The 17889-nt window shown below is 40.1% G+C and overlaps 1 protein-coding gene and 1 long non-coding RNA gene across 2 annotated transcripts in view; one reads left to right on the top strand and one right to left on the bottom strand.

The window, feature by feature from the left end:
• The window catches only part of LOC139759992 (transient receptor potential cation channel subfamily A member 1 homolog), a 195064-nt gene that overhangs the window by 80468 nt on the left and 96707 nt on the right, over positions 1-17889 (top strand). The window contains exon 2 of the mRNA XM_071682736.1: positions 15816-16041. Coding sequence (XP_071538837.1) covers positions 15974-16041 — 68 coding nt within the window. The 5' untranslated portion in view covers positions 15816-15973. The remainder of the gene's footprint in view (positions 1-15815; positions 16042-17889) is intronic.
• Positions 12039-17889, bottom strand: part of LOC139759993 (uncharacterized) — a 124378-nt gene continuing 118527 nt past the window's right edge. The window contains exon 3 of the long non-coding RNA XR_011715196.1: positions 12039-13122. This is a non-coding gene — a long non-coding RNA (uncharacterized lncRNA). The remainder of the gene's footprint in view (positions 13123-17889) is intronic.

Here is a 17889-nt window from a genome sequence, read left to right as displayed (position 1 = left end):
ACTTTCCTCTCTTCCTACACGTACACATGCCTTACATCCTCGATAAAAACTTTTCACTGCTTCTAACAACTTTCCTCCCACACCATATATTCTTAATACCTTCCACAGAGCATCTCTATCAACTCTATCATATGCCTTCTCCAGATCCATAAATGCTACATACAAATCCATTTCCTTTTCTAAGTATTTCTCACATACATTCTTCAAAGCAAACACCTGATCCACACATCCTCTACCACTTCTGAAACCACACTGCTCTTCCCCAATCTGATGCTCTGTACATGCCTTCACCCTCTCAATCAATACCCTCCCATATAATTTACCAGGAATACTCAACAAACTTATACCTCTGTAATTTGAGCACTCACTCTTATCTCCTTTGCCTTTGTACAATGGCACTATGCACGCATTGCGCCAATCCTCAGGCACCTCACCATGAGTCATACATACATTAAATAACCTTACCAACCAGTCAACAATACAGTCACCCCCTTTTTTAATAAATTCCACTACAATACCATCCAAACCTGCTGCCTTGCCGGCTTTCATCTTCCACAGAGCTTTTACTACCTCTTCTCTGTTTACCAAATCATTTTCCCTAACCCTCTCACTTTGCACACCACCTCGACCAAAACACCCTATATCTGCCACTCTATCATCAAACACATTCAACAAACCATCAAAATACTCACTCCATCTTCTCACATCACCACTACTTGTTACCACCTCCCCATTTGCGCCCTTCACTGAAGTTTCCATTTGCTCCCTTGTCTTACGCACTTTATTTACCTTTGTTTGTGTATATATATATATATATATATGTATATATATATATATATATATATATATATATATATATATATATATATATATATATATATATATACATATATATATATATATATATATATATATATATATATATATATATATATATATATATATATATATATATATATTTTTTTTTTTTTCTTTTTTCTTGCTTTGTCGCTGTCTCCCGCGTTTGCGAGGTAGCGCAAGGAAACAGACAAAAGAAATGGCCCATCCCACCCCCCATACACATGTATATACATACGTCCACACACGCAAATATACATACCTACACAGCTTTCCATGGTTTACCCCAGTCGCTTCACACGCCTTGATTCAATCCACTGACAGCACGTCAACCCCGGTATACCACATCGCTCCAATTCACTCTATTCCTTGCCCTCCTTTCACCCTCCTGCATGTTCAGGCCCCGATCATACAAAATCTTTTTCACTCCATCTTTCCACCTCCAATTTGGTCTCCCTCTTCTCCTCGTTCCTTCCACCTCCGACACATATATTCTCTTGGTCAATCTTTCCTCACTCATTCTCTCCATGTGCCCGAACCATTTCAAAACACCCTCTTCTGCTCTCTCAACCACGCTCTTTTTATTTCCACACATCTCTCTTACCCTTAGGTTACTTACTCGATCAAACCACCTCACACCACACATTGTCCTCAAACATCTCATTTCCAGCACATCCAACCTCCTGTGCACAACTCTATCCATAGCCCACGCCTCGCAACCATACAACATTGTTGGAACCACTATTCCTTCAAACATACCCATTTTTGCTTTCCGAGATAATGTTCTCGACTTCCACACATTCTTCAAGGCTCCCATAATTTTCGCCCCCTCCCCCACCCTATGATCCACTTCCGCTTCCATGGTTCCATCCGCTGCCAGATCCACTCCCAGATATCTAAAACACTTCACTTCCTCCAGTTTTTCTCCATTCAAACTCACCTCCCAATTGACTTGACCCTCAACCCTACTGTACCTAATAACCTTGCTCTTATTCACATTTACTCTTAACTTTCTTCTTTCACACACTTTACCAAACTCAGTCACCAGCTTCTGCAGTTTCTCACATGAATCAGCCACCAGCGCTGTATCATCAGCAAACAACAACTGACTCACTTCCCAAGCTCTCTCATCCCCAACAGACTTCATACTTGCCCCTCTTTCCAAAACTCTTGCATTTACCTCCCTAACAACCCCATCCATAAACAAATTAAACAACCATGGAGACATCACACACCCATGCCGCAAACCTACATTCGCTGAGATCCAATCACTTTCCTCTCTTCCTACACGTACACATGCCTTACATCCTCGATAAAAACTTTTCACTGCTTCTAACAACTTTCCTCCCACACCATATATTCTTAATACCTTCCACAGAGCATCTCTATCAACTCTATCATATGCCTTCTCCAGATCCATAAATGCTACATACAAATCCATTTCCTTTTCTAAGTATTTCTCACATACATTCTTCAAAGCAAACACCTGATCCACACATCCTCTACCACTTCTGAAACCACACTGCTCTTCCCCAATCTGATGCTCTGTACATGCCTTCACCCTCTCAATGAATATCCTCCCATATAATTTACCAGGAATACTCAACAAACTTATACCTCTGTAATTTGAGCACTCACTCTTATCCCCTTTGCCTTTGTACAATGGCACTATGCACGCATTCCGCCAATCCTCAGGCACCTCACCATGAGTCATACATGCATTAAATAACCTTACCAACCAGTCAACAATACAGTCACCCCCTTTTTTAATAAATTCCACTGCAATAACATCCAAACCTGCTGCCTTGCTGGCTTTCATCTTCCGCAAAGCTTTTACTACCTCTTCTCTGTTTACCAAATCATTTTCCCTAACCCTCTCACTTTGCACACCACCTCGACCAAAACACCCTATATCTGCCACTCTATCATCAAACACATTCAACAAACCTTCAAAATACTCACTCCATCTCCTTCTCACATCACTACTACTTGTTATCACCTCCCCATTTGCGCCCTTCACTGAAGTTCCCATTTGCTCCCTTGTCTTACGCACTTTATTTACCTCCTTCCAGAACATCTTTTTATTCTCCCTAAAATTTAATGATACTCTCTCACCCCAACTCTCATTTGCCCTTTTTTTCACCTCTTGCACCTTTCTCTTGACCTCCTGTCTCTCTCTTTTATACATCTCCCACTCAATTGCATTTTTTCCCTGCAAAAATCGTCCAAATGCCTCTCTCTTCTCTTTCACTAATACTCTTACTTCTTCATCCCACCACTCACTATCCTTTCTAATTAACCCACCTCCCACTCTTCTCATGCCACAAGCATCTTTTGCGCAATCCATCACTGATTCCCTAAATACATCCCATTCCTCCCCCACTCCCCTTACTTCCATTGTTCTCACCTTTTTCCATTCTGTACTCAGTCTCTCCTGGTACTTCCTCACACAAGTCTCCTTCCCAAGCTCACTTACTCTCACCACCCTCTTCACCCCAACATTCACTCTTCTTTTCTGAAAACCCATACAAATCTTCACCTTAGCCTCGACAAGATAATGATCAGACATCCCTCCAGTTGCACCTCTCAGCACATTAACATCCAAAAGTCTCTCTTTCGCGCGCCTGTCAATTAACACGTAATCCAATAACGCTCTCTGGCCATCTCTCCTACTTACATAAGTATACTTATGTATATCTCGCTTTTTAAACCAGGTATTCCCAATCATCAGTCCTTTTTTAGCACATAAATCTACAAGCTCTTCACCATTTCCATTTACAACACTGAACACCCCATGTATACCAATTATTCCCTCAACTGCCACATTACTCACCTTTGCATTCAAATCACCCATCACTATAACCCGGTCTCGTGCATCAAAACCACTAACACACTCATTCAGCTGCTCCCAAAACACTTGCCTCTCATGATCTTTCTTCTCATGCCCAGGTGCATATGCACCAATAATCACCCATCTCTCTCCATCAACTTTCAGTTTTACCCATATTAATCGAGAATTTACTTTCTTATATATATAGTTTTTCTTTTCTTTTCTTTCAAACTATTCGCCATTTCCCGCATTAGCGAGGTAGCGTTGAGAACAGAGGACTGGGCCTTGAGGGAATACCCTCACCTGGCCCAATTCTCTGTTCCTTCTTTTGGAAAATTAAAAAAAAAACGAGAGGGGAGGATTTCCAGCCCCCCGCTCCCTCCCCTTTTAGTCGCCTTCTACGACACGCAGGGAATACGTGGGAAGTATTCTTTCTCCCCTATCCCCAGGGATAATATATATATATATATATATATATATATATATATATATATATTCATATCTGGGGATAGGGGAGAAAGAATACTTCCTACGCACTCCTCAAGTGTCATAGGAGGCGACTGAAGGGGACGGGAGCAGGGGGGCTAGAAACCCTCCCGTCCTTGTATTTTAAATTTAAACACGGAAACAGAAGGAGTCATGCGGGGAGTGCTCATCCTCTTTGAGTGCTCAGATTGGGGTGTCTAAATGTGTGTGGATGTAACCAAGATGAGAAAAAAGGAGAGATAGGTAGTATGTTAGAGGAAAGGAACCCGGATGATTTGGCTCTGAATGAAACGAAGCTCAAGGGTAAAGGGGAAGAGTGGTTTGGGAATGTCTTGGGAGTAAAGTCAGGGGTTAGTGAGAGGACAAGAGCAAGGGAAGGAGTAGCAATATCCCTGAAACAGGAGTGGTGGGAGTATGTGATAGAGTGTAAGAAAGTAAACTCTAGATTGATATGGGTAAAACAAAGTGGATGGAGAGAGATGGATGATTATTGGTGCACGTGTGCATGGGCATAAGAAAAATCATGAGAGGTAAGTGTTTTGGAAGCAGCTGAGTGAGCGTGTTAGTAGTTTTGATGCACGAGACCGGGTTATAGTGATGGGTGATTTGAATGCAAAGGTGAGTAATGTGGCAGTTGAGGGAATAATTGGTGTACATGGGATGTTCAGTGTTGTAAATGGAAATGGTGAAGAGCTTGTACATTTATGTGCTGAAAAAGGACTGGTGATTGGGAATACCTTGTTTAAGAAGAGAGATATACATAAGTGTATGTATGTAAGTAGGGGAGATGGCCAGAGAGTGTTATTGGATTACTTGTTAATTGATAGGCGTGCGAAACAGAGAGTTTTAGATGTTAATGTGCTGAGAGGTGCAACTGGAGGGATGTCTGATCATTATCTTGAGGAGGCGAAGGTGAAGATTTGTAGAGGTTTTCAGAAAAGAAGAGAAAATGTTAGGGTGAAGAGAGTGGTGAGAGTAAGTGAGCTTGCGAAGGTAACCTGTATGAGGAAATACCAGGAGAGACTGAGTACAGAATGGAAAAAGGTGAGAACAAAGGAGATAAGGGGAGTGGGGGAGGAATGGGATGTATTTAGGGAAGCAGTGATGGCTTGTGCAAAAGATGCTTGTGGCATGAGAAGCATGGGAGATGGGCAGATTGGAAAGGGTAGTGAGTGGTGGGATGAAGTAAGACTATTAGTGAAAGAGAAGAGAGAGGCATTAGGACGATTTTTGCAGGGAAATAATGCAAGTGACTGGGAGATATATAAAAGAAAGAGGCAGGAGGTCAAAAGAAAGGTGCAAGAGGTGAGAAAGAGGGCAAATGATAGTTGGGGTGAGAGAGTATCATTAGATATTAGGGAGGATAAAAAGATGTTTTGGAAGGAGGTAAATATAGTGCATAAGACAAGGGAACAAATGGGAACATCAGTGAAGTGGGCTAATAAGGAGGTGATAACAAATAATGCTGATGTGAGAAGGAGATGGAGTTAGTATTTTGAAGGTTTGTTGAATGTGTCTGATGATAGAGTGGCAGATATAGGGTGTTTTGGTCGAGGTGGCGTGCAAAGTGGGAGGGATAGGGAGAATGATTTGGTAAACAGAGAAGAGGTAGTAAAAGCTTTGCGGAAGATGAAAGCCAGCAAGGCAGCAGGTTTGGATGGTATTGCAGTGGAATTTATTAAAAAAGGGGGTGACTGTATTGTTGATTGGTTGGTAAGGTTATTTAATGTTTGTATGACTCATGATGAGGTGCCTGAGGCCTGGCGGAATGCTTGCATAGTGTCATAGTACAAAGGCAAAGGGAATAAGAGTGAGTGCTCAAATTACAGAGGTATAAGTTTGTTGAGTGTTCCTGGGAAATTATATGGGATGGTATTGATTGAGAGGGTGAAGGCATGTACAGAGCATCAGATTGGGGAAGAGCAGTGTGGTTTCAGAAGTGGTAGAGGATGTGTGGATCAGGTGTTTGCTTTGAAAAATGTATGTGAGAAATACTTAGAAAAGCAAATGGATTTGTATGTAGCATTTATGGATCTAGAGAAGGCATATGATAGAGTTGATAGAGATGCTCTTTTGAAGGTATTAAGAATATATGGTGTGGGAGGTAAGTTGTTAGAAGCAGTGAAAAGTTTTTATCGAGGATGTAAGGCATGTGTACGTGTAGGAAGAGAGGAAAGTGATAGGTTCTCAGTGAATGTAGGTTTGTGGTAGGGGTGTGTGATGTCTCCATGGTAGTTTAATTTGTTTATGGATGGGGTTGTTAGGGAGGTGAATGTAAGACTTTTGGAAAGAGGGGCAAGTATGAAGTCTGTTGGGGATGAGAGAGCTTGGGAAGTGAGTCAGTTGTTGTTCGCTGATGATACAGCACTGGTGGCTGATTCATGTGAGAAACTGCATAAGCTGGTCACTGAGTTTGGTAAAGTGTGTGAAAGAAGAAAGCTGAGAGTAAATGTGAATAAGAGCAAGGTTAATAGGTACAGTATGGTTGAGGGACAAGTCAGTTGGGAAGTGAGTTTGAATGGAGAAAAACTGGAGGAAGTGAAGTGTTTTAGATATATGGGAGTGGATTTTGCAGCGGATGGAACCATGGAAGCGGGAGTGAATCATAGGGTGGGGGAAGGGGAAAGTTCTTGGAGCGTTGAAGAATGTGTGGAAGTCGAGAACTTTATCTTGGAAAGGTAAAATGGGTATGTTTGAAGGAATAGTGGTCCCAACAATGTTATATGATTGCAAGGCATGGGCTATAGATAGAGTTGTGCGGAGAAGGCTGGATGTGCTGGAAATGAGATGTTTGAGAACAATACGGGTGTGAGGTGGTTTGACCGAGTAAGAAATGGTTTGGTCACATGGAGAGAATGAGTGAGGAAAGATTGGCAAAGAGGATATATGTGTCAGATATATGTGTCCACCTGGCGGTGGAAAGATGGAATGAAAAAGATTTTGAGTGATCGGGGCCTGAACATGCAGGAGGGTGAAAGGCGTGTAAGGAACAGAGTGAATTGGAATGATGTCGTATAGTGGGGTCAACGTGCTGTCAATGGATTGAACCAGGGCATGTGAAGTGTCTGGGGTAAACCATGGAAAGTTCTGTGGGGCCTGGATGTGGAAAGGGAGCTGTGTTTTCGGTGCATTATACATGACAGCTAGAGACTGAGTGTGAACGAATGTGGCCTTTGTTGTCTTTTCCTAGTGCTACCTTGTGCACATGCGGGGGAGGGGGTTGTTATTTCATGTGTGGCGGGTGGCGACGGGAATGAATAAGGGCAGACAGTATGAATTATGTACATGTGTATATATCTATATGTCTGTGTATGTATATATATGTATATGTTGAGATGTATAGGTATGTAAATGTGCATGTGTGGACGTGTATGTATATACATATGTATGTGGGTGGGTAGGGCCATTCTTTCGTCTGTTTCCTTGCGCTACCTCGCTAACGCGGGAGACAGCAACAAAGTATAATAAATGAATGAATATATGTATATCTTTCTTTTTTTTTCTTTCATACTATTTGCCATTTCCCGCATTAGCGAGGTAGCATTAAGAACAGAGGACTGAGCCTTTGAGGGATTATACTCACCTGGCCCCCATCTCTGTTCCTTCTTTTGGAAAATTAAGAAAATGAGAGGGGCGGATTTCCAGACCCCCGCTCCCTCCCCTTTTAGTCGCCTTCTATGAGACACAGGGAATATGTGAGAAGTATTTTATATACACATAAATACCATACCACTTTCAGACACATATATATCAACGAATACATACATATACACCCACAAATATATACATATATACATATTCATACTTGCTGCCTTCATTCAATTTCCTATCGCCACCCCACCACACAGGAAACAGCATCCCCACCCCCCCTCCAGCGAGGTAGTGCTAGGAAAAGACAAAAAGGCCACATATGTTCACACTCAGTCTCTAGCTGTCATCGGTAATGCACGAAAACCAAAGCTCCCTTTCCACATCCAGGCCCCACGGACCTTTCCATGGTTTACCCCAGACGCTTCACATGCCCTGGGTCAGTCCATTGATATCACGTCAACCCTGGTATCCCACATCGTTCCAATTCACTCTATTCCTTGCATGCCCTTCACCCTTCAGTATGTATAATGAAATCCTTAACCTCTGGAAACTTACCAGCATAGGAATCCTAAAATCTTGAAAATCCCTCCTTCTGCCCCATATGTATTCTCAGCATCCATTCTGTGGAATAAAGTACAAAGGAATCAAACAAACCATATTACTCTCACCCACACAACATGCCCTTAAACGTATACACTCTGCCACCACAACAAACACTGAACTTACACATATCCTAAATGGATTCAACCAGCTATAGCCCCCTTCCCTCATAGGACTAATGGTAGTTGACATCATCAAAGAATTGGTTACTGTCCCCCAATGCATCCTCACCCAGGAAATACTTGACATTACCACCCAAAACAATGACAGAGTGGTTAGGCAACTTCATAACCAGCTCACAGTGGCTTCACCTTTAAGAGAAACTACATTGAGGTTCACCAAAGAGCATTTCTTTTTCCAACTCTCTTCATTGTCTTCCTATAATATCTCCTATTTCCTCAGGCATACCTCAACAAGAAAGTCCTTCCATAAGCACAATCACATCACAGCCACAGTAGGAACATCAAACATGAAGCACTACATTACAAAACTAGGACAATGACACACCTAGAACAGAATGTCTGCATCTTCACAGAAATCTTCAATGACTGTTTTAAGCTCAGACAGACATGAAATCAGCTCACACTCTCCAGTCAACTTCAATGGATAGTCACTCCCTCGGAATAAACATCAACCATTCTAGATGTCACGTATGATATGCATGACATTCACTCCCAACACCAATGACATGAGCACACAAAGTGAATGCCCATAGAACACCAACTGGCACCAGATTTGGACAAGAAATGACTTGTCCACCTCTTTACCTACTTACACACACATTTCATTCTCTTGATAAAAACTCCTCACTGCTTCTAAGAGCTTTCCTCCCATGCCAAATATTTGTAATCCTCCACAAACCACTTCTTTCAACCCTATCATATGTGTTTTCCAGATCCATAAATGCCACATGCAAATCTTTCTGTTTCTGTAAGAGTATCTCTCACACGCAAAGACCTGATCCACACATACTATCACTCCTGAAACCACATTGTTCCTCCTCAGTTTGATGCTCTGTGCATGTCACCACCTTATTAAACACCATTTTCCCATCCAGCTCACTAGACACACTCGACACACTTACCTTGGTCCCTTTATCCCCCTTTCCTTTATAGTGTATATGCATTCTGTCACTCAGGCACCTCACCATGATCCATACATACAGTGAAAAGTCTAACTTAGCATCAACAACACAGTCACCCCCTTTCTTATTAAATTCAGCTGCAATACCATCCAATCCAGATGCCTTCCCATATTATGTCTTATGCAATGCTTTCACAACCTATTCTCTCTTCACCAAACCACTTGCCATGACTTTCACTTTGCCAGATGTCTTGCCATATTTTGTCTTATGCAATGGTTTCTCCACCTATTCTCTCTTCACTAAACCCATTGTCATTACTCTCACTGTGCATATCTTCCTGACCCAAACACCCTACATCTGCCAGTCTTATCATCAAACACATTCAACAATCCTTCAAAATACCCTCTCCATCTCTTCCCCTCATCACTGCTTGTTACCACTTTCCCATTCGCACCTTTCATTGATGTTCCCACTTATTCTCTTTTTTGTTTTTCTCACACTATTAACCTTCCAGAACTTTTTTCTCCCTGAAATTTGCTGATAGATAAGCTCACTCCAACTCTTATTTGCCCTCTTTTTCAGCCTCTGCTCCTTCCTCTTCAGCTTCTTTCTCTTATACATCTTCCAATGAGCTACACATCTTCCTTGTAGGTATTGCCCATACACTTTTTTCACACACTAGCAACTTTGATATATCACACTACTCACTACCCTTTCTCAACTGCCCACTTCCCTTTTCCAAAAACCTCTACAAAACTTCACCCTTGTTCCCATCAGGTAATGATCAGACATCCCACCTGCTCCCCTTCTCAGCACATTCACATCCAAGTGTCTTTTTTTTAAGCCTATCAATCATATGTAATCCAATGATGTCCACTTAACATCTTCCCTGCACATACTTGAATTCTTATGTATGTCCTCTTTTTAAACCAGATATTTTCACTCACTAGTCATTTTTCAGCTCACAACTCCACAAGTTGTTTATCATTCTTATTCATGATATATTATACCCTGTCCCCCTCCCCCAAGTATACCCTCAACTGCCATATTACTCACTTTCACATTTGAATACCCATTACTGATATCCAATTTCTTGCATCACAACTGCTGACACACTCACTCATTTGCCTTTGTTTATCGTCCTTCTCAAGGTTAAATGCAACGCATTAATAATCACCCATCCCTTTTTTACTACTTTCATTTTTACCCACATTAGTCTGGAGCTTCCTTCCTCATGCTCTTTCACACATTCCCACAATTCCTGCATCATCAGTAGGGCTACCCCTTCCTTATCTCTCAACCCTCACACCAATTTGCGACATTCCCAAACCATTCTTCCCCCTTACCCTTTAGCTTTGTTTCACACAGCCAGAATATCCGGGATCCTTTCCTCACACATACTACCTACCTCTCCATCCATCTTATCTTAGTTACATTCATATGCATTCAGACAACCCATCCTGAACATTCAAGGTAGATGAGAACTTCGTGTTTGGCTCCTGTTCTTGCATCTTTCAGAAATTGACATACAAGAAGGGGAGGCGTTTCCAGCCCACTGCTTGTGCCCTTCTTAGTCATGGGTAGAATTCTTTTTCCCCTAGCTCCAGGGTAGTGTCAGGAACAAAAATAATGGACTCATTTTTATACATCCAGTACATAGCCATGTATGATGTAACAAAACCAGAGCCTTATAGATACGACCAGGCACCAAAGGCTACTCCATGGTTTATCTAGACTGCTTCATATGACCTGGTTAAGCTAATTGACAGTATGTCACCCCTTTCCTGTATACCTTAACAATCCGGTTCATTCCTTAAAGCATGCCTATAACTTTCCTAAATTATCAGGCCTCACCAAACTTAATTTTTTCCATAAGCAGTTAAGTATATAAATTAATAATTGCAAAAGTTACCAAATTTTTTTGAGTGTATCCCTGTTGATTAAAGAGGGATATCTGCATCATTAGTCAAATCAATAGAACAAGCAACATTTTGATATCATATTCATATCCTAGTTATAATTATTCTGTAATTACAGAGAAGAAAAATTCATATGTGGTAATCTTGCATTAGGTGTATTGGTAAGATTTTTTTTCTAGACTTGGTTCACCATTTCCTGCATTAGTGATGTGGCGCCAAGAAACAGACGAAGAAAGACACATCCAATCATGTACACATGTATATATGTATACGCACATACACACACATATATACATACATATGTATATACCTACATATACAAAATACACATATGTTTATTCATACCTCCTTGCTTTCATCCATTCCTGGAACCACCCCATCCCACAAGAAATAGCATTGCCACCCCCTGCGTCAGTGAGGTAGCACCAGGAAACAGATGAAGAACTGCCGCATGCTCACATTCATACATGAGCTGTCATGTGTAATGCACTGAAACCACAGCTCCAAATCCACATTCAGGCCCTGGACATTTCACATGCTCTGGTTCAATCCATTGACGACACTTCATTAAGATTTCTGAGTTTTTAGACATCAATACAGTCATGTCAGTGGTGGGATTATTTAAAGATCTAGGCCACAAATAATCCCATTGCTGTCATCATTAAAAAAGGAATAAAGTACTGCATTGCTTTAAATTTGTTTTAATACACACTATTTTATACAATAATGAAACATATGAAAGTTATTTTCTGTGTGGAAGTTGTTGAAATCTAGTTTATATCAGACTGCTTACATTGATGATAACATGGCTAGGAGCATAAAGTAGAAACATGAGGTAGAAACAATACATTGGAATATTAGGCAGGAGCATTAAGTAGATGTAGTCAGTAGGAACATTAGGTAGGAACCTCTACAAACAATGCACTAGAGTTGCCCTCTGCTAGTGACCTGTTAGGGGTGAGGCACTAAAAGCTAAGAAATGGCACTAGAGTTCACTAGTTAGGGAGACTCTATTGCAGTGGCCACCCCCTTGAAGGAGTTCCAGGTGGGAACATGTGACAGAGATGTAAATTAGGGGGATAGGTGGTGTCATCATAAATGAGGATGATGAGAGAGGTAGGGGAGTAGATGATAAGACTGGATGATATACAAAGGATTATTGGGATAAATACAGATAATTTTTGTTTATCAAGAGACACATCTCCAATCAGAATTTCATGATCAGTCTCAGAATTTCCAGAGTTCAGTGCCATGTGATGTGGCAGATCTGTCATGATTTTTACTTATTCAGTCAATCCAAGTCACTTTATCCCACTGCTGCCACCAACGCATTAATGAAGTTGTTGAATCATGCACTTGATTACTTAATGTAAAAACTTACATCACTTACCAGTGATGAATTAATTGTGGAGTTGGAATCACAGGAAATAATGAGTAATGCTTGGTGGTAATTAAAATGCTGCCACCACTGTATAATTGATCAAGAATGTTTCTCATGATTATTTTTAATGTATTGAACATGAAAATGCTACAGCTACAAAGAAGGCTTTTTTTAATGTTGTGCTGTTTCCCTTCCTGTTTTCACATTTCAAGTGTAAAGCATACAATTCCTCTATGATAATGAAGCTTTATATCTTAAGATTAATTGGTCACAGTCATTAGCTTCTTCCTCACTCTTATTTTCATGTAGGTGAGTGATACTTCCATGATGTTTCTGTTATGGGCGTGCTGATGATTTCTTCATGTTAAACCTGGATATTCCTCAGCTAGACACCCTAAAAGTAATTGATTTGAGTAATTACAAAACTGGTGTATAAAAGCATCAGAATAACATTAGAATGTGAAATGAGAAAATGAAAAATATTTTCTGTATGATAAGGTCAATAGGGATGCTTTGTGGAAGGACTTCAGAATATATAGTGTGGGAAAAGAGCTGCTAGAAGCAGTAAGAAGATTTTATCAAGGGTGCACAGCATGTGTACGAGGAGGAAGAGAGGAGAGTTAATGGTTTCAAGTGAAGGTTGGTCATTGGAAGGGGTGTGTGATGCCACCATGGTTGTTCAGTTTGTTTATGGATGGGTTGGTGAGGGAGGTAAATGCCTGAGTCATGGAGAGAGGGGTTATTATGCAGGCTGTGGGAAATGAGAGGGCCTTGGAGATGAGTCGTTTGTTTGCTGATGATATGGCACTAGGAGCGGATTTTCCTGAGAAACTTCAGAAGCTGGTGACTGAGTTTGGCAGTGTGTGAAAGGAGGAAATTGAGAGAATGTGAATGTAATCAAGGTTATTAGGTTTAGCAGGGTTGAGGGGCAAGGTTAGTTGGAGGGTGGGGGGGTTAAGTTTGACTGGAGAAAGATTGGAGGAAGTGAAGTGTTTTAGATACCTATAATTGGAAATGTGTGGGAGAGGGGGCAAAGGTTCTAGGAGCACTAAAGAATGTGTGGAGAGAAAACATTATCTGGAAGGGTAAAAATGGGTAAGTTTGAAGGAATAGTAGTTCCAACAATATTATATGGATGTGAGGCATGGGTTATAGATAAGGCTGTGCAAGGGAGGGTGGATGTGGTGGAAATAAAATGTTTGAGGACAAGATGTGTGAGGTAGTTTGATCGAGTAAGTAATGAAAGGATAAGAGAGATGCCTTGTAATGGAGTGTGGTCGAGAGAGCTGAAGATGGTGAGCTGAAATGGTTTTGATATATGGAGAGAATGAATGAAGAAATGTTGACAAAGAGGATATGTGTCAGAAGTGGAAGGAACAAGGAGAATGGGGAGACCAAACTGGAAGTGGAAGGATGGAGTGAAAAAACTTTGAGCGATGGAGGCCTAAGCTTGCAGGAGGGTGATTGGGTTGCATGGGATAGAATGAATTGGAACTGTGTGGTATTCTAGGATCGACATGCTGTCAGTGGAGTGAACCAAGGCATGTGAAGCATCTGGGGTAAACTATAGGGCCTATTTGTGGACAGGGAACTGTGGTTTCAGTGGATGTGAGCAGATGAGGCCTTACTTTATTTGTTCCAGGCTCTACTGCACTAATGTAGAAAAGGTCGATCAGGTATGAAGAAAAAATAAAGTATATTTTGCTAACATTAATAGCACCTAAGTATATGCAATAGGGGTACTTATCATGGTTAAACATCACAACTTTACAATAAAATTAGAGGTGATCCCAGCTACATGTCTTAGAGTAACAAACTATTTCAGTTTGGTTCTTAACTCATAAGGTATTATTCTTACATGGCATGGTTATACTTATTTTTACAAATGTAGTATATCAACCTTACCTTCTTCAAGTCATGGGGTATGACATGGTTATACTTATTTTTACAAATGCAGTAGATCAACCTTACCTCCTTAGAGAATGTAGGTCTTCAAATCATGGGATGGCTGCTGATAAAATCACAGCCTTTTGCTCTAGCCTTTCATTCTCTATGTATCTGTATCTCTGACACCTGTTCCCAACTGGAACTCCTTCAAAGAGATGGCCACAGCAACAGAGTCTCCATAACTAGTGAATCTAGTTCTGTTTCTTAGCCTGAAGTGGCTCACCCTTAACAAGCCACTAGCAAGGGGCAACTCTAATACAGTGTTTGCAGCGGCTCTTACCTAATGTTCCTGCTAGTTACTTCTACCTAAAGCTTTTGCCCAAATGTTCCTACCTACCATTTCTATCTACTGCTCATACCATATTCCCAAAAGGCAGTGCATAGTGCTCACTGCAGGAAAATCTAGAGTAGAAAGAATGAGCTGTGTGAGTTAAGCATGACAAGAAGAGATTTTATGTTTGTGGACAGAATGCCAGTAGTCCATGTGTAGGTGAGGCAGAAATCAAATGACAGCTACCTAAGTCAGAGGAGTGCAACTATGTAACCAATGAAGTGCTGGCTCACTATGCAGTCATCACTAACCATCCCAATACTTAGGCAGGTAGTACTTGTAATATACCTCTCTGGTCGATGGCTTCCCACCAGCTCCTTCGTACTAAAATGGCTATCTCACCAGACATATCTATCCATGCCTTCTGCTGTTTTAAAGAATTCACTAATGCTTGTATTATTTATATGAAATGAAATTTATAGAATTAGATATTCACTGTATAAATGTTATTGAATCTGATAATTAGAAATTGCTTTGGCATCTTTAGGACTGCTTTATTTTTGTTTGTCAGTTTCCTGATTACACTATTTTGTGCATTACTAGTCCTTCTTATGTATCACAGAAAGTGCCATACTAAAGAGAAATAATACCTCTTTCTCTAACATAAAAGAAAAAAACTATGTGGTAGATTCTAGTGTTACAGTTTTTACTCAGACAATGAATGTAATCAGATACAAAATAGAATTATATTTATAATTTGACTCCCCTCTTTGTGATTATCATCACTGTAGATTTTCTGAAATTGTAAATTACAAATCTTGTGGAAAAGGGTAACAAAATGGTACAGTAATATATTTTCAATTATGTAGGATGATGCTGAAGGGGCATTCTGGTGAACTAGAGCAGTAGCAGTAGGATTGTCATCATCATCACCACCAGCATTTGGAGCAATACCATCACCATCAGCAACACCAGCCAAAAGACACGAGCAATACCATCACCATCAGCAACACCAGCCAAAAGACACATGATGAACTCAGTGGTACATCAGAGGCGGGTTGTGTATGTGAGCATCAATGTAGATGACACTGATGGGTTAGTATTTGATTATTGTAAATTTTTGTTTGGAGAAGGATTTTTCATTCGTTTTTTCCACTTTTCTAAATTCATTTTTACACTACCATCATTATGAAGATATTTGATCTTAGTTACATATTTTGCTGTAGTATATGCCATGAAAACTTTTCTGAATATATCCTTAGATACACACTTGAAGGCTGTTATAAAATTTACCAGGCTACAGCTTACCTTTTTCTAATGAGACTTTCAGGTGACAGACTTGATACTCTTATCCCTAAGTTCCCTTTAGTGTTACATACCTGTAAACTAACTCTCTCTCTCTCTCTCTCTCTCTCTCTCTCTCTCTCTCTCTCTCTCTCTCTCTCTCTCTCTCTCTACGGCTTCATTTCAGTGTGTCCAATCATCATCCCTTTGCCATTAGTTTAGGAGGAATTGGTTGCCTCTACAGAAGACCTTCATTAATGTCAAAATGGGGTTTTTCCATTGATGCAATAGTATATATTGGGGTTGCATTTGTGGACAACAGATTGGAAACATATTTTGTGGGAAACAAGGCCAAAAACTTTTCCAAATTAATAGAAAAACAATAAAAACGTAATACAGCAGTTAGTAAATTGCAAATAGAAGGTTCCTCTACTGAATTTTTCTATGACCTTTCCAAGTGATGTCTAACCATAGAATTGTAAATGATGAGTATTGTCTCCTTTGTTTTGTTGTGTATATTTCTAGCTATGAAATTTACTATTGTCTTTAATGTATGCAGATAGGCATTGTTGCCATAATCACTTTAAGGACTTTTTCTTCTTTCATTTCCTGTAGAGGTTTACCAAGCATTCTGCACTCATGATATATATTTTCTGCGTCAAATTACATAACTTTGCATTCGCCCACACTAAAATCTAAGAAGAGTGTGAATGTGTTGGAAATGAAATATTTGAGGACAGTACAGAAGGAGGTTTGATCTGGTAAGAAATGATAAAGTAGAAGAGAAGCATGGTTGTAAGAGGAGTATTTATGAGAAAGCTGAAGAGGATATACTGAAATTGTAGGACATACAGGGAGGATGAGTAAGGAGAGGATGACTGTGAAGATGTAAATGTCATAGCTGGAGCTTAGTGAATCGTATGTCCCGGAGGGAGCTGAATATTTTGTCTGTGGCAACATTTTTCCATGCATTCTGATATGTTTATGAAGGACAGATTACACCTACATGAACTGGAAACTGTGCATTTTGGTAGGCTGTTAACACACATTTTGGTAAAAAAATGTAGCTAGTTTGGAGCAGACCCCATCATTTTTTGTAAGTACTTTTCGAAACAAGTCTCAGACTTATATCAAAATATTTTACATTGATGCATGAAGTATATACAACAAAATTTCAGTTAAGAGACAAATGTATTAGAAAGAATTCCTGTCACAACTGATATTTCTGAATCTTGGTTAGATATCAAGAGTAGAAATTTCCCCACTGAATATGTGGTTCTAGGATGTACTCTATTTAAGAATGATAGATGTAAAGTAGACAGCGGTGTCTTATTTTTGTACAAGCTCATCTTGATCCTGTGATAAAAAATGTAGCTTTTGACAATATCAACTTCATATTTGCAGAAATTAAGAGTAAGTTTGAAAGAAGATATTGGGAACTCTAATTGTGACAAGAATATATTAGATTTAGTCTAGCTATAAATGAGTATCTCGTTGATAATGTTAGAGTGGGTAAAGAGTTTGGTGCAAGTGATTGCTGACAAATTACTTTAGAGGTAATTTTCAAGTGCACCTGATGTTGGTCAACGTGAAACACCTCAAAAATACCAGATTTTAGACTTGCAAATTCTAATGATCTTTGCAGTGCTATTGACAGTT

Source organism: Panulirus ornatus, chromosome 34 (assembly GCF_036320965.1).
Source record: "Panulirus ornatus isolate Po-2019 chromosome 34, ASM3632096v1, whole genome shotgun sequence".
In the NCBI taxonomy this organism is placed as follows: domain Eukaryota; kingdom Metazoa; phylum Arthropoda; class Malacostraca; order Decapoda; family Palinuridae; genus Panulirus; species Panulirus ornatus.
The sequence above is the reverse complement of the archived record's forward strand: the minus strand, read 5'-3'. Positions and strand labels throughout refer to the sequence as shown.